A 20005-nucleotide genomic window follows, 5' to 3' on the forward strand; every position below is an offset into this window, starting at 1 on the left:
ATCTATATATCCGCAAATAATATTTATCGGCATGTTCGCACTTAGCGCTTTATTTTCTCGTTCAATTAATCATCATACCTGCTGTTTATTGACCGCTTACATATGTTTTTCGAATCATTTCATCCGTGCTAACGATAAATGCACCTTTTAACATATGCGTTTATTAGCAACAGTGGCATCTATAAGGATTTGAACTAATACAACTGTGATATAAATGCAGTACAATACAGGATACGTATGGTATAATTACATTAAAATTTTAAGTGTCCAACTGAACTGTCTAAGCATAAATACCAAATCGGATCGTATCCTGTTGTTTTGGCAAACTATCATTATATATGAAAAGTATTGAAACAAAAAAGGATAAGTTTAAGTTTAAGCTTGCGGTTAGATACTTTTTTGGGCAATATTAAAGGTAAATAAGAACCCATTGAGCACACAGCAAATGAAAACAAATTGCTTTCTTTGAAATTTCAGCTGGATCCTTTTTAAAAGTCACGTATTTTATTGATATGATGACTTACATTTTAAGTTACTTGGCCTTTTCATTCCTACTGAACATTTATAATACCTAGTATTCATAACTATTCGATAGTTTTGTTGAAAAAATTACTACGCCCTTAATAAATAAACTTGAATAACGTCTACGAAATGCCCCTTATCATCAAATAGGATCACTTCGTTCTCCGGCTATCTTTCTGTCAAGACCCTTTTTCTTAGGAACGGGTAAAGAAATTAAATTAATATTAAATATTCAAGTCTGCAATCCCTTGAAGCTGTGAAAAAATCAAAACTCTAAATCAAAGCAATCAAAAGATAAACTCTGAGCCATCAAAAGTGGCGCCACATGCAATAAAACTGCCAATTTTGACACTAACAAGAGAATCAAAGCCTATAGGACACTTCCCGTTGACCTCCAATCATGAGAAGCACAAGTACCTAAAGTGAAGATTTGTAGTTACATCACAAAAAACTATACAGAAGCGAATCGCAGACGTCAATGCGGCGAAACAGATTTCTCTCTGTGAGAACATGGGGAACCCATACATCGAGCTTCGAGGATAGTCCCAGGCCTTTCAAGTGGCCATAAACTGTTGAATTTGATAAATTTAACCTCAATCCGATCTCACGTGTTGTTATTCGCCGGTTCACATCAACTAATGCCTTTATCGCGTCTTTATCAGATTCAACCGGCCTTCCCGAACGTGGTGCATCTTCGACATCAAAATTGCCGGATCGAAATTTAGCGAACCAGTTCTGGCACTGGCGTACTGTCAACACACCTTTTCCATACACATCAGTCAATTTCTTTCTGGCTTGAACAGCATTTTTACCCTTTCTGTAGTAAAACAGTAAGATATGTCGAAAATGCTGCTTATCGCTCTCCATATTTAAAAGGGCACCAACCAATAACTACTGCGTAGAATGAATTGGAATATTTCAAACACAAGCCTTGCTATATGAGCTCTCAAAGCAATTATACGGCTTAAATGTGAAGTTGGGTGCAAAAGAATACAATTAAATCCTCTGTCGGGAAAAAACGAAATGACTTTCCGAACAACCCAATAATTTTTTTTATTGTTATATTGTATAGAGGCTGATTTTGGAGGGAATTTTGAAACATACTCGAAAAAACGGGAAAATTTTTCGAGATTCGATTCCCGTGACGTACCTCTACAAGTTTGAACGAAACCTTCGATGTGTGAGTCCGACTTAATTTTTTTTTATCAATAAAATTTCACAACGAGCCACCATGGATTAAAGCTGACAAGCACAATAAGCAACGTACGCATATGTAGCGGCTTTCTAAGTGTAAGTACCTACAAGTTGATGAAGCCGTTGAATGAGCGTCTTTAATTATACATTATTGACGCTTAATTAAATCGATTACATGAATTAGTACTGCTATTATTTATAAGATGCCGAAAGCAATGTACTCATCCATGTACAAGTGATGGTTGTTGAACAACTTTACATAAGTAAATAGGCATTAAGTAACTAATTGATGCATGACGCATGCAGTTTCATCGCGCAAGTCCGATAACATTGGTCAGAGAAGGCATTTTCTACCCTCGGTGTTTCAATTACATTTTTCAAAAATAATTAAAATATCTAGTGGGCCTATTTATTGTTTCAGTAGATACTTATATTTTTAATTAGACAGTACATAAAGAATGCTAAAATTGTGTTTTTTAGACCAAAATATCGGGTTGTTCGGAAAGTCATTTGGTTTTTTCCCGACAGAGGATTTAATTGTATTCTTTTGCACCCAACTTCACATTTAAGCAGTATAATTTTTATATGCTTTGAGAGCTCATATAGCAAGGCTTGTGTGTGAAAAATTCCAATTAATTCTACGCAGTAGTTTTTGGTTGGTGCCCTTTTAAATATGGAGAGCGATAAGCAGCATTTTCGACATATCTTACTGTTTTACTACAGAAAGGGTAAAAATGCTGTTCAAGCCAGAAAGAAATTGACTGATGTGTATGGAGAAGGTGTGTTGACAGTACGCCAGTGCCAGAACTGGTTCGCTAAATTTCGATCCGGCAATTTTGATGTCGAAGATGCACCACGTTCGGGAAGGCCGGTTGAAGCTGATAAAGACGCGATAAAGGCATTAGTTGATGTGAACCGGCGAATAACAACACGTGAGATCGGATTGAGGTTAAATTTATCAAATTCAACAGTTTATGACCACTTGAAAGGCCTGGGATTATCCTCGAAGCTCGATGTATGGGTTCCCCATGTTCTCACAGAGAGAAATCTGTGTCGCCGCATTGACGTCTGCGATTCGCTTCTCAAACGTCACGAAAATGATCCGTTTTTGAAGCGCATCATCACTGGGGACGAAAAATGGGTTGTATACAACAACGTCAAACGCAAGAGGTCATGGAGCAAAAAAGATGAACCGGCTCAAACCATTTCCAAAGCCGATATTCACCAAAAAAAGGTGATGCTGTCTGTTTGGTGGGATTTTAAAGGAATCGTTTTTTTTGAGCTTTTACCGGATAACACAACGATTAATTCGGAAGTCTACTGTCATCAGCTGGACAAACTGAATGATGCACTTCAACAGAAAAGGTCAGAACTAATCAACAGGAAAGGTGTAGTGTTTCACCAAGACAACGCGAGACCTCACACAAGTTTGGTCACTCGCCAAAAGCTTTTACAGCTTGAATGGGATACAATGCTACACCCACCATATTCTCCAGACCTGGCACCATCGGATTATTATTTGTTCCGGTCACTCCAAAATTTTATGAGCGTGGAATTATGCTACTACCAGAAAGATGGCAAAAGGTGTTGGACCAGAACGGTCAATATATAATTTAATAAAGTATTTGTTTATTATACGAAAACTGTCTTTCATTTCCACAAAAAAAAAACGAAATGACTTTCCGAACAACCCTATAGGACGGTATAGAAAATCAAGACCGTCATGCAGAGCTGTAAAAAATAGTTGCTACGTAAGAGCGAATACCGCAGGTGGCGATAGATACACGGCACCTTTTGATAACGCTACCGAATGAAGACAGCAGCGATCACAAATCATACGCGGATGGCACACACAAGATTTGTGCGATCTAGGGTTAGTTGTTACGATTAGTCACATCCGCAACTGCAGATGACCCGCAGGAATCTTAATATCCGCATCCTCATCCGTTTCTTTAAAATCCGTATATTCAGCCGGATTCGTAAATTCCGAATATGTCATTTACAACTTTAAAAACGTTAGGCCGAGCTCCTCGCTGAGGAACTTTTGATTTACCGTACGAAAGGCCCCTTGAGTATGATACAACCGAGTTTTACTTCATTTCAATATCACATCCGTGCCACCACGGTAATACGTGTGTTAATCAATAAAATTTTAGCGACATACCTATCCCCATTTGGAAATTAATTGTCATTGCAAAAACCGAATTATTCTCATAAATAATAAATTACATAATTCAATTTATATGAAAGTGTCTGATAAATAAATTCAAATTCCTAACACAACTTCCTTGCTTGCTTAGCTAGTTTGACCACTGCTCCATATCACAAATTAAAGGTGTATCAACACAACTTTGCTGCCAAGAAATCGCTAATATACCGTTGTGTATTGATATCAAATTAACATATATTTTAATTAATATTTGCATCCAACGTACAGACAGCAATGTTCAATTAATTACCTGATATGTAAATTAAATAATAAATAAAAGATAATCCTTTGCCTCGATCCAAATGCAAGTGCACTTGTGACTTTTCACGTACATTATTAAATAAACACACGCAAATTTAATTATCTATAATTCGAGAAGTTCATTACAGTTATCAATTTAAACGCTTTAATTAGGAAGTACTGTTTAAGTTGTCAATTTACATAATAAATAAACAAAGTGTGGGTTGACGTTTTGCTCATTTCAGTTTGAATTTCAATGAGGTAACAGATCAAAGACAAAACCACACATTCAATGACTGATGGACAATCTTCAGTAGAAATTAAATCATAATACTACAGACAACAACAAATGAGACGTATTAATAATAAAACAATTAATAAATATTAAACAATCTTAGATGAAAAAATTAAAACCATATATACGTGTTATATCCAACATAATATATACACAATTCCGCCACAGAGATGTAGGGTGGAGGGATCAGCAGTGCAAAAGTAAGGGGCGGCAAAAACTTGAAAAACAAAAAAAACTTTTGGGTGTTTCATTCCCACCAACCACTAATGATGGTAGCCGGTAAATCCACCCGGACTACGCTAGAATATAGGGCGAAAGGCCCTCTTCAGAGTCCTTTCAGGAATCGTGGAAATGGGTGGATGGTGGTTCGGGTGAAAAAAGATGTGACGGACGAAATGAAGACAGAAGAGAATGAAAAATTATCTGTAGAATATTACTGCCCCAGCATTTGCCTAAGTGATTCAAGGAAACCACAGAAAAACTTGGACCAAGGCAGACGGACCCCGAATCGAACCGGCGTCCTCCCGAATGCTAAGCAATGGTCTAAACCCTTTAAGTCATGCCGCTTGGTATAAGGGGCGGCAAAACAGTAAACTGTTGTAATGTTAAATGTACTAATTTCCTGGTATTTTTCAGTTTTTAATAGTTTGTACCATGTACCAAAACATAATCCGCAAAATACCAAAAATTTTTTATTGATAAAAATCTGTGAAGAACAAGTATCTTATATTCAACGGTAAAAACATTTTTTTATAGTTATTAAAGAAAATCTGAAGGTCGTATAATCGAATCCTAATGGTTCACTTTATGATAGAGGGCGAACGCCGTTATTACAGTTCAAGCTGCCAAGCTGAAATCGTAAGGATCCGAAAATCAAAATCGTATTCTTCAGCATTTTTCGTAATTTGAAGCATTGATAATAACAATATGATCTGAAGAAAATTTCATAACATTTGTTTTTGTATTTAAACAAAAAGACGGAAAAAGGTAAATTTGACGATATGTTGAAAAATATTAATTTTTTATACTGGGACCTTGATTGTGTAGACTTTAAGTTAGATTCAAAACCTCCATTACTTGAAATCTCAACCCTCTATTAGTCGAAATAATCAATGAATCCCTGCAAGCCATTTTAGTACATATTTTCCCTCTATAACTCGAAAAATTAAATTGGACCTCTGTATCTTGAATATGGCAATGTTTTATTTTACAACCTTTACAACTCGATAGTTTGAAACTTATTACATCTATAGTTCGAAGAAAACTAAGTTATCCACTTTAAGGATTTGCTGACAATGTAAGTACACCATTGATTCTTAGAAAACAATTTAGGAGTATACCATAAATAGTATTTCCACCTAAGGAATTTATTAGTCAAGTCAAAATCCTCCATTTGTCGAAAAGTTTATAACTCGAATTTTTTTGGCGTATCCCTTGATGTTCGAGATATACTTAGAGGTTCTACTATATATGATTTGCATATTTTCATCAGTTTTTTTGCAATTATATTGAAAACTCAGATTTCCAGTTCTCTCTGTCCTTTTTCTAACAATTTCAAAACCAATTACTTCAAAAAATATGTATGACTAAAACTTAGCCATTTTATTAAATTACAAGATAACGCATGCTATATAACATCATGCAAAATTGTCGCTTTTCTCCCCAACAACAAGAGGTCATTCGACTGACCCAGGACAAAAAAAAACCAGTGTGGCAGAAAATAATTTCACTAAACTTAAACCCACACAAATGGCATAACGGAGTTCGGGTAATCGGGGCATAAATAAATGTTAATTTATTGACCAACACGAATTACAGATTTCTTTGGACGCTTTCGCAAGAGGTAATAATTAAAGTGGATGCGGTTTTAAAAGGACAAGACACGGGTCACAACGGCAACAATGACCACTTACGATTACGATGATCGCGGAAAATACATCGCGACCGCTATTTTACCAAATGCTTCCTCCAAGCGCCCGCAAATAATTCTTACCCACGCCAAACGTACGAACCAGATAAAGATAATATGGACGGCGTCAGATAAAAATTGTAAATAATGTAAGCGAATTGCTTTCGAGTTGGATAACACAAGATACATGTGTAGATATCCACTTTAAACCTACAGAGTGGTTATTTTTCGAGAAAACTAAACTCGTAATGACTTTTGAGATAATTATGAGAATTGCATCTAAAGGGTAGTCTGACAGTGCGTTCACCAACAATGGTTCCGTTATTATTAAGGTTACCAACTCAAAATTTTAGAAAGTCCTACAATCATCAAGTCTAAAGACATTAAATTAACTATACAAATGTAGGTAGGTACTAAAAAGTTATTAGTTTTGAACATCATCATCAAAAGGTCGTCAGTCCTAAGACTGGTTGGACAAGCACCTCCACTCTTTACTATCCTGAGCTAAACTTCGCATTTCCCTAAAACTAGAACAACCCACATCCTTAACTATTTGCGAACAATAATCTAACCTCGGTCTACCTCTACCCCTCCTAACTCCTGTTTCTGCCTCTAATGTCTCTGACTAGACCTTCATGCCTGAGAAGATGTCCTACCAACCTATCTCGCCTATTTCTTATTGACTTCTATAGAGTCCTCTGTTCTCCTATTCTTTCTAATACCTCTTCATTTAAACCTTCTCTATCCACAGTATCCTCATCATTCGCCTGTAACACCATATTTCGAACGCTTCTAACTTTTTCTTTTCTGCCGCGCCCACCGTCCATGTTTCGCACCCGTACAGCGCCGCGCTCCAAACATACACATTTAACAATCTTTTTCGAATTTCTAGATTAACCGTTCGCGAGCATAGAAGTGCCGTCTTTTTATTAAAAGCGACACGACCTTGCGCTATCCTCTGCTTTATATCCCTACTACTCCTTCCGTCCTGACTTATCTGACTTCCTAGATACCTAAAATCAGCTACTTCTTCTAATTTTTCGTCTCCTATCTTTATATTCGCTCTTTCCCCACTTTTACTTCCCTTACAGTTAATTTAATAAAAGGCGAGTCAAAACGCTAGGTTACAGCTCTGTCGACAAAAATACCAAATAAAGCGCCTACTATATTATGGTTTATTTGGACACGTACCTCTATTAATATTCTTTCATTTTTGTTACATATTTTCGTACTCAACTTATTGAGATATTGGGCGTTTCAAAAGGAACAATGACAATTGTTACAAATGAAATGAAACCGAAATATCATGACCAGTTTAAATAAGAAATTTGTAAATTCAGATCAACAATTTAAAAGAAAAAAATTGTAAAGTCCGCCAGGTCGTACCTTTAGCAATACACAGAAGGCAATTTTGGAAATACAGAAGTTATAAATATGTACACAATATTTAAAAAAAGTGTAAGAGATTCGAATTCCACGCGGAAGGCGAAGTCAGCTATTATTATTAACCATATTCGTTAGAAGAAAATTATCTCTACAAAGCATCATGATCTTGAATCCTGCTCCATCTTATTATTAAGTCCCCGAAATACGAAAGGCCTAATTGACCCAAATTTTCATTCTCGACAATGTGCATTGTCAACTGAAACGTTTCTATGTAATTTCTAAGGTAAGCAAATTATGATTAACTTTTTAACTGAAAAACTGAAGAGTTTTAAAACAGAAAACCTTATTAGAAATTATAACAGCCCTTGAAAATCGTATACCATGATTTACTAGAAGAAGCCCTAACTACCTTGTACCAAAATATTTTACAAAAATTAAGAAAACAAAACAAATTTAATCCTCGAAATTGAAAAAATTTTGAGTGATGGACAAATTTTCATTTAGGTACATTTTTATCATCATCATCAACATAAGGTCGTCAGTCCTAAGAGTGGATGGACATGCATCTCCATTCTTTTCATTGCATTTCCCTAAAACTAGAACAGCCCACATCTTTAACTATTTGGGAACAATAATCTAATCTAGGTCTACCTCTACTTCTTTTAACTCCTGTTTCTGCCTCTAATATATCTAGACTTTCATGACTGAGAAGGTGTTCTACTAACGCCTATTTCATATTCACTTCCATAGAGTCCTCTGTTCTCCTATTCTTTCTAATACCTCTTCATTTCTAACCTCCTCTATCCACCTCATTAGCCTCATCATTCACAGGTAACACCACATTTCGCACCAGTACAGCGCCGCGCTCCAAACATACAACTTTAACAACCTTTTTCGAATTTCTAAATTAACCGTTCGCGAGCATAGAAAATACTTCTTATTATTGAAGGCGACTCGACCCTGCGCTATCCTCTGCTTTATATCCCTACTACTCCTTCCGTCCTCACTTACCTGACTTCCTAGATATCTAAAATCAGCCACTTCTTCTAATTTTTCGTCTCCTATCTTTATATTCGCTCTTTACCTACTTTTTCTTCCCTTGCATACCAGTATGTTTGGTTTACTTTTATATATTGTAATGCAAATAAGTTTTATGTGGCCGTCAATGATCTTTGACGTGTATTTAGGACATCAACGCGAGCGAAGCAGCGGTAAAACTTAGTTTCCAATAAAACTATCACCATTTCAAAAACCAAATGGTTTGTTATTCACTTTAAAATTATATTTTATTACTTGCTCAATAAATTGATATCTCCAATCTCCGAAACTTTAATAGAAACAGGTCGTCTGCCTCCTGCACAGCAAGGATAAAACTCTAACACAAAGTTATAATGTATTAAGAAAAGAATGTCAAACTGCGTTTCACATAATACTTATCTCGAATGGTAAAAAAGTTACCTACCCAACAACCATGACACTTAATGTAATATAATAATTTTTCATAGTTAATTTTACATTTCGTTACATCAATTCATCAACCAAATTGCCTGAAAGTAACTCACAAAAAATTACTTCCCTGACTTTTATTTTCAAACTGATTTCAGCATCTCAAAAATTAATTACATAGCACACAATAATACGCCATCAACATTCACTGTCTCTTTACAGTCCAGCGCTTCCGAAAACTGCGTTAGTTAAAGAAAGTCATGAAGAGGGCTTCCACAACTGTCATCATCTACTAGCTCAAACGGTTAATAATTTATCATTAATTCACAATTTCGAAAGGCGTTTGAATAATTTATCAAAATTTCTTTTACTCAAAGCGTAAAAAGACGCTGTCTTTTTTTTCTCAAATGCCTAAAGTACGTATACATACGCCCCAACTTAAAAAAAAACAATAATAGAAATAATTATATACCTACCAACATCAGTCATTATATAGTAGAATAAACATAGCGTGCAGGCTAACTCGACTAAATTAGATTTTAATTTTCAACTTGGGGCTTAGCAGTGACCATTTATATTGTACAAAAAATTATCATTTTATTACATTATTAATGAATTCTAATACTTCCTTCTACTGCATGTTATCTATATACACCGCTTATATACCCATGTATAATACCCAACGTTAGAGGTCAGTTCATTCAAAAGGAAACACTTATTTTATTACAATTTTTGTTATTTTTACACACACTGACGCTTTAACTGGGGATGTAAGGTAGTTAAAGACCCATCATATCCCATTCAGGTAAGGCAAAACACATCGTAGAAATTACGTATTTCTTTGTAGGTATTTTTAGAGTTCCGTACCTCAAGAGGAGGAAAAAGGGACATCTTGATCTTAAGGATGTTTGGGAGGTATGTCAAAATGCTACGAGACAAATAAAAATTTGGAAGAACGTTCCTCATTCAATTCTAAAACTTCTGTAAAAATTACAAATCGATTCACTAAACCGTTAAAAAGTTATTGAAATTTTAAAAAATTGTAATTTTACACGTCATTTTATGGAGATTCGTTAACCGAACAGATTAAATTTATTTTTATTAACAGAAAAAAAGCTACCAGAAATTTCAAACTTTTATAATAAGTAACTTGAACTCTGGAGAATCACTTTAGCGTAAGGTTATTCAAATTCACTAAATGGTTATCGAGGAAAAAATGAAAAATTAGCTGAAAATCTCGTTTTTACTTGATAATATAATGATAATATTTATAATTGTCTGAAATAAATGCAATTTTAAAGTTTTAATTATTATTTAAACATATTAAAAAGTTTTACGCTCATTATTAATAGAGATTGAAACTAAATATTTTTTTGTTTCGAAGTTGAAATCAAGGCATATTCACTGTCAAAAGTCAGTTAAAAATTTTCCATATTAATCGTTGTTTCTTATTTTATACAAAGTTTTTGGTCAAATTCCAAATTTTCTCTCAAACCGTATACTTTTTTTTTAGTATAGATAGTATTTATTTACCTCATGATATGCTACAAAACCTAATTAATCACGAATTTCTAATTCTATGTACTCTTGCCTCCGATTGTACCTCCCAAACATCCTTAATCTTGCTCAATACTATTGGAGTTATGTTCCTTTATTATTTATATGAAAACATTGCTGAAAGTATTTGAACAAATTTTCCTATACCTCATTCTCTGCGTTTTAAAAAATAAAACTATCACAACATCACAGCTCTAGAAATTTTAAAATGTTGCATTATTTCCTTCGCAGTTTATGAACTGGAAGGAAAATTGGTTTTCCGTTTCACTAATATAAATAAAGAACAATAACACTTACCTTTTAGTTGAGTGCTCTCGATGGCAAACATGTTCAGCGCTAAAAGTTGATAGAGTCGATTGCTTTTGATAGGTAGCGGTGAACACTGAAGGAGGGCTCTAAATTCTTTCAACATTTGCATTGCAGCTTCTTGAAACGTTTCCATTCTGAAAAAAAGAATCAGATATCAAAAATACGTCCAAATCAACAAAATTACGTTTAACTTAACAATGCCTAACGATGAACTGATGCTATTCTGATTCAGGTTCAAAAGGCCATTGTGTTTCGCTAGGACGAATGGAGTCCACATCTAGCATCCAAGATGGAAGGACCTCTGAAGAAGATCGCCACTCATGCTAGCGAAACGTTAGGAAGCAACTCCAACACACGAGGCTTTTACACCCCAACCAGAACAGCATCAGTTCACCTACTAGCCACGAAAGCCTTTAGCAGTTTGTCAATACCTAACGATACTTAACAATACAAAAAATTGTAGAAAAGCCTTAAATGAATTGGATTTCACGGAAGTCCAGACAGTATTTTATATAGCTATGATATTGTTTCCAACTACGATAAAAAAAGCAATTCTCATGCCTGTTTATATCGTTATTTAAGTATGACTGACTCAGCAAATGCTTAAACATTAAACCTAGTTAAAAAAATCCTAGCTTTTTCTGGCTACTTTTCTTAACTTTCCCAGTTATGTCATTTTAATCCAACATGCTTATGGGAAACAAAATCAGTCCCATTTTCCCGATTTTCTGGATTTGTTTGTCCATACTTTGGGTATATAAACTTTATAGTACCTACCTATATGTTATTAGAAGTAGTACATAATTAATTGTTAGCGATGTGATTAAGGATAAAATAATTATTGACTATCACGTTAAGTATTACTTAATGTTGTTTTTATTAAGAATAAGTCGATCAAAATTTACAAAATTTCACGTAAACCGCACAACTTAAAGAGCTTTCCGTATGATTAAAAAATTTCCCGGCTTTTTCCCCGGTTATTCTCGGCTAATTTTTCTTCCCGGTTTTTCCGGTTTTCACGATTTCCTGGTCGCTCAGTAACCTGTTTAATACCAATTTTTTGCACCGTACATTGCCTACCTACATCTTAAGTGTTGTTAGTTATTCAAAATTTGGTAGCATTGCATAATTTAGTAATTTCTAGGGATATTGTGAAGAAATTCCCAAATTTGTAACATCAATTATATCAGCTGTTAGGGCTATTTACCGCCACTTACGCGTTTACGTTAAGCCTACCCTACAAGACAATATTTTTATTCATGCTACCAAAATATGGGGTGTATGTTACTATAAAATACAATGAAAAAGTAACAAAAAAAATTGTATGTTTAAACGGTTTCTATACGTTTATGCTTGGGTGTAGCATATCTGGAACTTCACGTATTACAAACACAAATAACTGCTAGATATTTACTTTTTAACTTTTTTAACAATTACTTGTTTTGTTCTCATTAAAACAAAAATATAATTGACCATTTTTACAAGATACATGGGAAAATCCAGCAAATATCATTAGGGGATGTAGACACATCGTTGGTTTTTTTTTTATTTCAATAATGTTTGCGAGTTGAGAGAGAAGACCAAATGGGGAAAGCAAATAAGCAACAGTTGAAATAAATATATGCAACAAAAGTTACTTATATGCAAGGCCTATTTAAGTATTAGAGTTATATCAGAAAATTCGTTAGATATTATTTCAAACCACAGAAACGCAAACATCGTAAGGTAAAAGGCCCAGTTTCTGACTCTTAGAGTGACAGCTGAGATTATATTACGATAACTAAAATAATATTTAATTAGAATAAATAATTTTTATACTATAAACAAGTTCAGAGTTTCTAGAAAAACTCATATACGCGATATAATTATTTGAAGCGAATTAGTAATTTTAATTAATGATTTAAAAAGTGATGTTTGAAGACCCAGTTTCTGACACTTAAAATTTCTTGTGTTGTAGTTTCTGACACTGCCATCGGCCTAGTTTCTGACACTCATATTTGGTAATGATTCTCTCTCGGTTAAATTATGTATTATCAAGTTTAAATAAACTATAAGTAATTAAGTATTCATTAAAGATAAATTAAATATTTATTATAAGTAAGATATTGTTATTTTTAACAAAAATAATTAACTCCTGAAAATAACAAACAAAAATATGTATTTGTATCATCAATAAAATTTATAATTCAATTGAAAGTAAAAATTATCATAGTAATAATCATTTTAACACTAACAAAGATGAAATTTCTTTTACAACAATCATTTTCGTATTTGAAAGAATTATTTATAACAGTGAATATAATGTTTAGTTTATTCACAAAAATATTAAATGAATATTTATCGCTGTAATTACAGAAAATAGTATATCAAATCATAATAATCATAATAAATACAAATTTTGAAACATTTTATGGATGTCAACAAACAAATAACCTCCTGAGTAAGAGGTAAGAATGTGAGTGTCAATAACTGCGACATACCTATAAAATTGAGCCTAGTTATTGACACTTATATTTTATTAATAAAGCTTTATTTAATATGATATATTGATTTTTTAGACTAAATAATAGTTCATTATTAAACAATTTATATATATTTTATTATATTTTTATACTTATATAATGATTATTTCACTGATTGAATCGTCGAACGCGCTTCCGTAATTTGCTTAGACCATAACTAAAAAATGGCTTCCGCAGTCACTCCACACTTAAAGATTTTTTTTATTAAGTTTTCTTATTTTTTATTATTGTGCTTGTCATTAATTAAGTACAGAATAAATTTATTTTAATTTTTAAAAAATTTATTAACCCACTTAAGATCTTTTTTTTTAATTCAACATAAACCTAAAATTGTCAGAAACTGGGCCAGTGTCAGTAACTGGGTCTTTTACCTTATTCGTTATTATTATTTTTCACAATTAGACGATATGATACCAATTAAATATTAGTTATGGCTAGTTACCAAGTCACGTGGTAAACGAATGTTTACAGTTTTATCTCTCATCAATAACGCGGCAATATTGTCCGCTCTTTTTCTAATCTTAATTCATAGATTGTACCTACGATATGATTAGGTTATTTCAGTTTTCCCACAATACTTCAAGTATACGATACGGTATGGCCCATTCGCTATCCCACTTAGGAAGAAACTGGTGCCCATTTAAATCCAAACTAGGTGCATAGCACCTCTCTCTCTCTCTCTCTTGTAAGACCTGCCATAAAGATAATGATGGCCGGCAGTAATGGACAGCTTGAACACGACGATATTAATTCAACAAAACGGCACCGGGATGATTTATTGTACCGGACAGACTGTCCGTTAATCAGTTCAACACGCTCCTCTGTTTAACTGTTGACGAATATGTTATAGAAGGCGTTTTCCAAATACAGCTGATATAATACAAAAACAGGTGAACATGATTTACTACGTCATTACAGGAAAAACAGTAATGCCAATTTTTATACCTACTACTAATTAGCAGCATTGCCGACAAAACAGCAGACTTGGCGCTAAATTTGCCATTTGTGGTTGCCGTTGCTTTTCCAACTGTTTCATTCATTTATAGCTTCAAACTACAAATATCTTAATAAACACCAATCAAAAAAATGTTGTTCTAATAACTAATGCGCTGTAAATAGAACCGTTCGTGAATAACCGTATGCATCAATTCATAAACCATAGGAACTCATAATCATCATAAAGTCGTCAGTCCTTAGACTGGTTCGACACGCACCTCCACTCTTTTCTATCCTACGCTAATCTTTTCATTTCCCTAAAGCTAGAAACTTAAAACTTTTGAGTGTTTCATTCCCACCAGCCAGTAATGCTACGCCGGAAGGTAGAGCGGAAGGCCCTCTTCAGCCTGCTTTCAGGAATCGTCGGAATGGGTGGGTGGTGGTTCGGGTGAGAAACTTAAGACGGACGAAATGAATACAGAAGAGAATGAAAGATTATCTATGGAATATTACTGCCTCAGCATTTGCCTAAGTGATCCAAGGAAACCACAGAAAAACTTGGACCAAGGCAGACGGACCCGGAATCGAACCGGCGTCCTTCCGAATGCTAAGCAATGGTCTAAACCTCTAGGCCATGCCGCTCGGTCTAAAGCTAGAGCAACTCATACCCTTAACTATTTGCGAACAGTAATCTAATCTAGGTCTACCTCTATCCCTCCTAAATCCTGCTTCTGCCTCTAATATGTCTCTGACTAGACCTTCATGCCTGAGAAGGTGTCCTACTAACCTATCTCGCCTATTTCCTATTGACTTCCATAGAGTCTTCTGTTCTCTTACTCTTCCCAATACCTCTTCCATACCATTCAATACCATAAGAACTACAGTGTATTACCAAAAATGTGATTTATTTGAAATACTTGCATTCAAAATGCAAATACAAAATAAATACCCATTTTAATCTTACATTTAAATACTTTTTGAGAAAATCATTTTGTTTTATTTAAAATACTTTTCCAAACGTATTTACTATTTGTAAAATGCAAAACACATTTTTGTAGTTAAAAGTTTTGCCAGTACCACCGATCAAACATTATACAAAATGATGAATAAAAGTTGCTCAAATTGACCACTGAAGGTATTATAAACTAAAAAAGGGGACAAAGATACGTTCCATAAATGCCTTCTAATTATCTTTAACTGAAGAGAGTCCAAAAAATTCTAAAGTCCTTGGAAATGGATAATCTAAAATATTGGATCGATATTGTTTTCCGGGTTCAATATCATGGTCCATGGGATTTTGAAGTTCCCAATTGATATCAGCATCTGCCAAATCACCACTTATCGTACCTTTAGCAAGGAAATACGAAATTCTATGAATTACTACAAAACAGCCAGCAAAACAATATCGAATTGATATACGCCAGCCGTGTAAAACTGAATACTACAAAATACTGTGCTGTGCTAATAAATTCATATAATCCAAAATTCATAGAAAACGATTGGAAAAACTTCACTTATTAAACCCAAAGCTAAAGAAACTATGGATTCAATTTCTTTCTCTTTTTACAATGTGTAAAAGATCGGAAACAAAATGGGGTTGTAAATATTTTGATATAAAATGATTGATGTTAATTTTACATCAATAAAATTATTTGCCAACCTATTTTGGTTCTGATCATTCACGCTAAACAAACTAAATTGGTGTCAGCCCCTTTTTTCCAATTAAAACGGGTAACAAAGGCAAATTAGGAAGCAATTATTCGTTGTACAAGTGAAACTATAACATAACATAACATAGAAAAACTATATCTCAACACACCACTATTATTCTAGAAAACCTTCAATGCTTAAAAAAAACCAAATGCCTGAAAGGTTTTCTTAAAAAATNAAATGAGAAAATGCCTGAAAGGTTTTCTTAAAAAATATTTTATACTTAAGTAAATGTAGAAAATTAAATAACTATTGAAAAAAATGTATTAATTTGAAAAAAGTTTTTTGAAAATAGGTATTTCTATAGAAAGTGTACTCTCTTCTTTAATCTACATGAATCGTTAAATGTGTTGCTAACGGCTGAACCAATTAAAATATTTTTTTTTTTTATATTCTTTGAAATCCGACGAAGGTTCTTATGAAGAGAATAATTGAAAAAATTGCCCCGAAAAACGTAAATACCTTACTTTTCTTATCCCATACAAACCACAGAGTAAATTAAAATATTTGTCCCCAGCTGTCAAACATTTGGCGTCAATCAAACCAAAGCCAATAACTCATGGCAGAACGAAGTCTGTCGGGACAGCTAGTAGATAAATAATTGCAAAGAAACCCATCGTTTAAGTATTTAAGCAATGTAGGTTCATAAAATTAGTCGCAATAGAAGCCACAGTATTACATTACCCAAAATTAGGTCCTCAACTGCTGCATTCAACATAATTTAAAACGTGCGCGTACCTACCAGTTCATTAATCTTTAACAACCATTGCAAATTCCTCTAAAATTGCTTATTATCCTTTGGAATATGTTAGCCAAAAATTCGCATAATCACTGCAACTATAACGACCATTACGCTGTCTGGAAGATCATCGGGCCTTACTTTCAAATTACCGAAACGTGATGGCCTCAACGAAAGCACCGTATGCGGACATCGTTAATTTCGTAATTATTGACAACGTTAAAGCAACATCTCCCTGATCTTTTGGTAATGACTTGATATATACTTGCAATAAAATTACATACAATTAACCTTTTTTATTACAAAAAAAAGTTAATTTACCTAAGTATATTCGGTCTTAGATTTTTATGATCACCTTATGCGAAACCTCACAAAATTTTCAAAAAATTTTTTGACCACCTCCCCTAGACAAAAATTGTCAGTCTCTCAGAGTCTTTCAGTGTATCTGAGACGTTTCCTACAGTCTTTCACAATCTCTCAGTTATTGCCTAGGTGTTTTTATGGATCTCTCACAGTCTCTGTATGAGAGACTCCAACGATAGAATTGTTAATTCAGAGATTCGAGTCTCTCACACTGAGACTGAATGAATAAAACTGAAAAATAGAGATTCGAGTCTCGTAGAAAGACTGGGATCTCTGAAATATGTTGAACTTAGAAAATTTTAACCATGTCTATCGAGACACCACTTATTGAGAGATTCGAGTCTCTCGTTCAGAGAGACGCTAAACAGTTTTTTTGACAGTCTCTCTCAGCGACACCAGAGAGACTCATTGAGAGACGGAGACTCGAGTCTCGCTTTCAGAGACTCTGAGGGACTGAATAGATAAAAATATCTCGGGTCCATCCACATAAATCCCATAATTAAGAAAATGTTTTAAAAACATTTATCATAGAAAGTATTATTATCGCATATATCTATTAAGATTTTTAACAACAATGGTTTAGGTCAGGGGTGAGCAACCTTTTTAATCAACGGGCCAATTTAATATTAAAATTTTTTGGCGAGCCGCACATAAAGTAACACTTATTAATAATTTACAAAACTTTATTTATAATAAACAATAGAATAAAAAAATATAAAATTTAAAAAAAGTAAAGATTAAATAGACTAATTTTAATTCAAAATAAAAACAAACAAGAAAAGAACAATAAAACGAATTGTCTTGATAATATTCATTGTAACTTATTGGCTTAGCTCTTGGTGAAACATTCTTCAAATAATTCATGAAATAAAATAAAAACACTTGGTTTTGTTTAACTATTTTTTATTTAATTCTCTAACATATGTTTCGGCTGTTAAACCATTATCAAAGAGTTATACTGTAAACTAACTTAAATGGGTAAATTTCTTCTTTTAAATGTAACGAACTACCTAGATATTATTGTGTTGAAATTTTTAATGAGAAATTTAGCACTGTTTTTTCGAAACAAGCTGATCAATATCAACCGGAATTGATGAGGTACCTACACGTACGCAGCTTTCTAATCGTGCATCACTCAAGTCTTCATCGGTGGTCATTTTTGATTAATTTTATGGTTGAAAATAATTGTTTGCAAACATACGTACTTCCGAACTGAGGCATCATTTGCTTTGCATTTTTCGTCAAAAGCGGAAATTTCAAAGGGCTCACATACGATTTATAAAAAATTTTGATGCTTGCTAAGAAAAATACATTTTTTAAATCGGTATTCACTTCCATTTGAAAGTCTTCGAGAATTGGATCCACATCGATATTAAATGGCGAGGAAAACATTTTCGATTCAAAGTCGATAAAATAAATTCAATTTTAGAAATGCTTGGCAGGCCGCATAAACATGTTTAACGGGCCGCGTGTTGCTCATCCCTGCTTTAGGTCATAGTTTCCTACAATCAACCCACGAATCTTCCCTACCCTAATCTGAAATCCTATCAGAAAATCTACGAAATTCTTAAGAGGAAATCACACATCGTTCGAGAGACGTTTACGTCTGCTGCAATCATCCTATTTTCCCATGTCTACTATACTTGTTTGTACAAACCTATGTATGTTTCTAATGTATTTATAACACCTATTCGAATCAAAGCGACAATCTTCGTTCGTAAACAACGGAATGTCAAACGCACATGCATACGTAATCTAAGTACATGTCGACGACGACGTTCTCGTCGTTTATAGCGTCAATGAGCTCTGAGATTTCCGGAGTCCTGGGAACCAATTGCGATAATACTATGCAAAATGCAACTGCAGAGATCATTTACGGATAATATATTTTTAGAACCAAAATTAATTAAAGAAAATTTTGTTAATTTCGTCATTTTTTTCTGTTAAATGATTACGAGCCAACCAAATTTTTAATATAAATACTGCATAATTTCTAATGAATACAGAGAAAATAGTAACTTTTATCGAATAAAACATTCAATTGACTGGCTATTCCAAACTTAAAAAAACTTAAGAAAATGAAAAGTCGATTTTTATGACAATAATAATATATAAATAAATGTGGCAACGTACAAGCACAAAACTGATAAGAAACCAATAACATTAACGTGGCATTAATGTCGAAATTGCAATAGATAACTTACGATGAGTTGTAGTACCTAGTAATAGTTAATTTCGTCAATCTTTTTTCTGTTAAATGTTAAATGATTGGAATATCAAACAGACGCCTTTCGACAAGGTGCAGACTTAAAATTATGACGACTGCACCTACGGTTGCCACCCGTACTTTATTATAAAATATTGTACTCTATTTAGACTTTACAAGACACATATAGTACGCAAAAATGCTTTATTTAAGGCCTTAAGTAAACATCGTAATTTTGTAAGCGATTATTCGAAATTCAGAGTATTTTTACATCAATAATATTGCACAGAAAATTTTTACGGAACAACCTGATTTCCCAAATCTGTTCAAAGTAGTGTCACTTTTGCTATCCGTTCCGGCCACTTCAGCATTTACAGAAAGGGTATTCTCTGTTATGAACGCAAAGTGACGGGACGACAGGAATAAAGCTTCATTAAAACTAATTAAAAATGAACTTTGAGT

The 20005-nt window shown here is 33.7% G+C and overlaps 1 protein-coding gene across 1 annotated transcript in view; it reads right to left on the bottom strand.

Moving 5' to 3' along the window:
• The window catches only part of LOC108742138, a 132563-nt gene that overhangs the window by 74880 nt on the left and 37678 nt on the right, over positions 1-20005 (bottom strand). The window contains exon 11 of the mRNA XM_025977413.1: positions 11056-11201. Coding sequence (XP_025833198.1) covers positions 11056-11201 — 146 coding nt within the window. The remainder of the gene's footprint in view (positions 1-11055; positions 11202-20005) is intronic.

Source organism: Agrilus planipennis, unplaced genomic scaffold (genome assembly GCF_000699045.2).
Source record: "Agrilus planipennis isolate EAB-ADULT unplaced genomic scaffold, Apla_2.0 scaffold325, whole genome shotgun sequence".
Lineage (NCBI taxonomy): Eukaryota > Metazoa > Arthropoda > Insecta > Coleoptera > Buprestidae > Agrilus > Agrilus planipennis.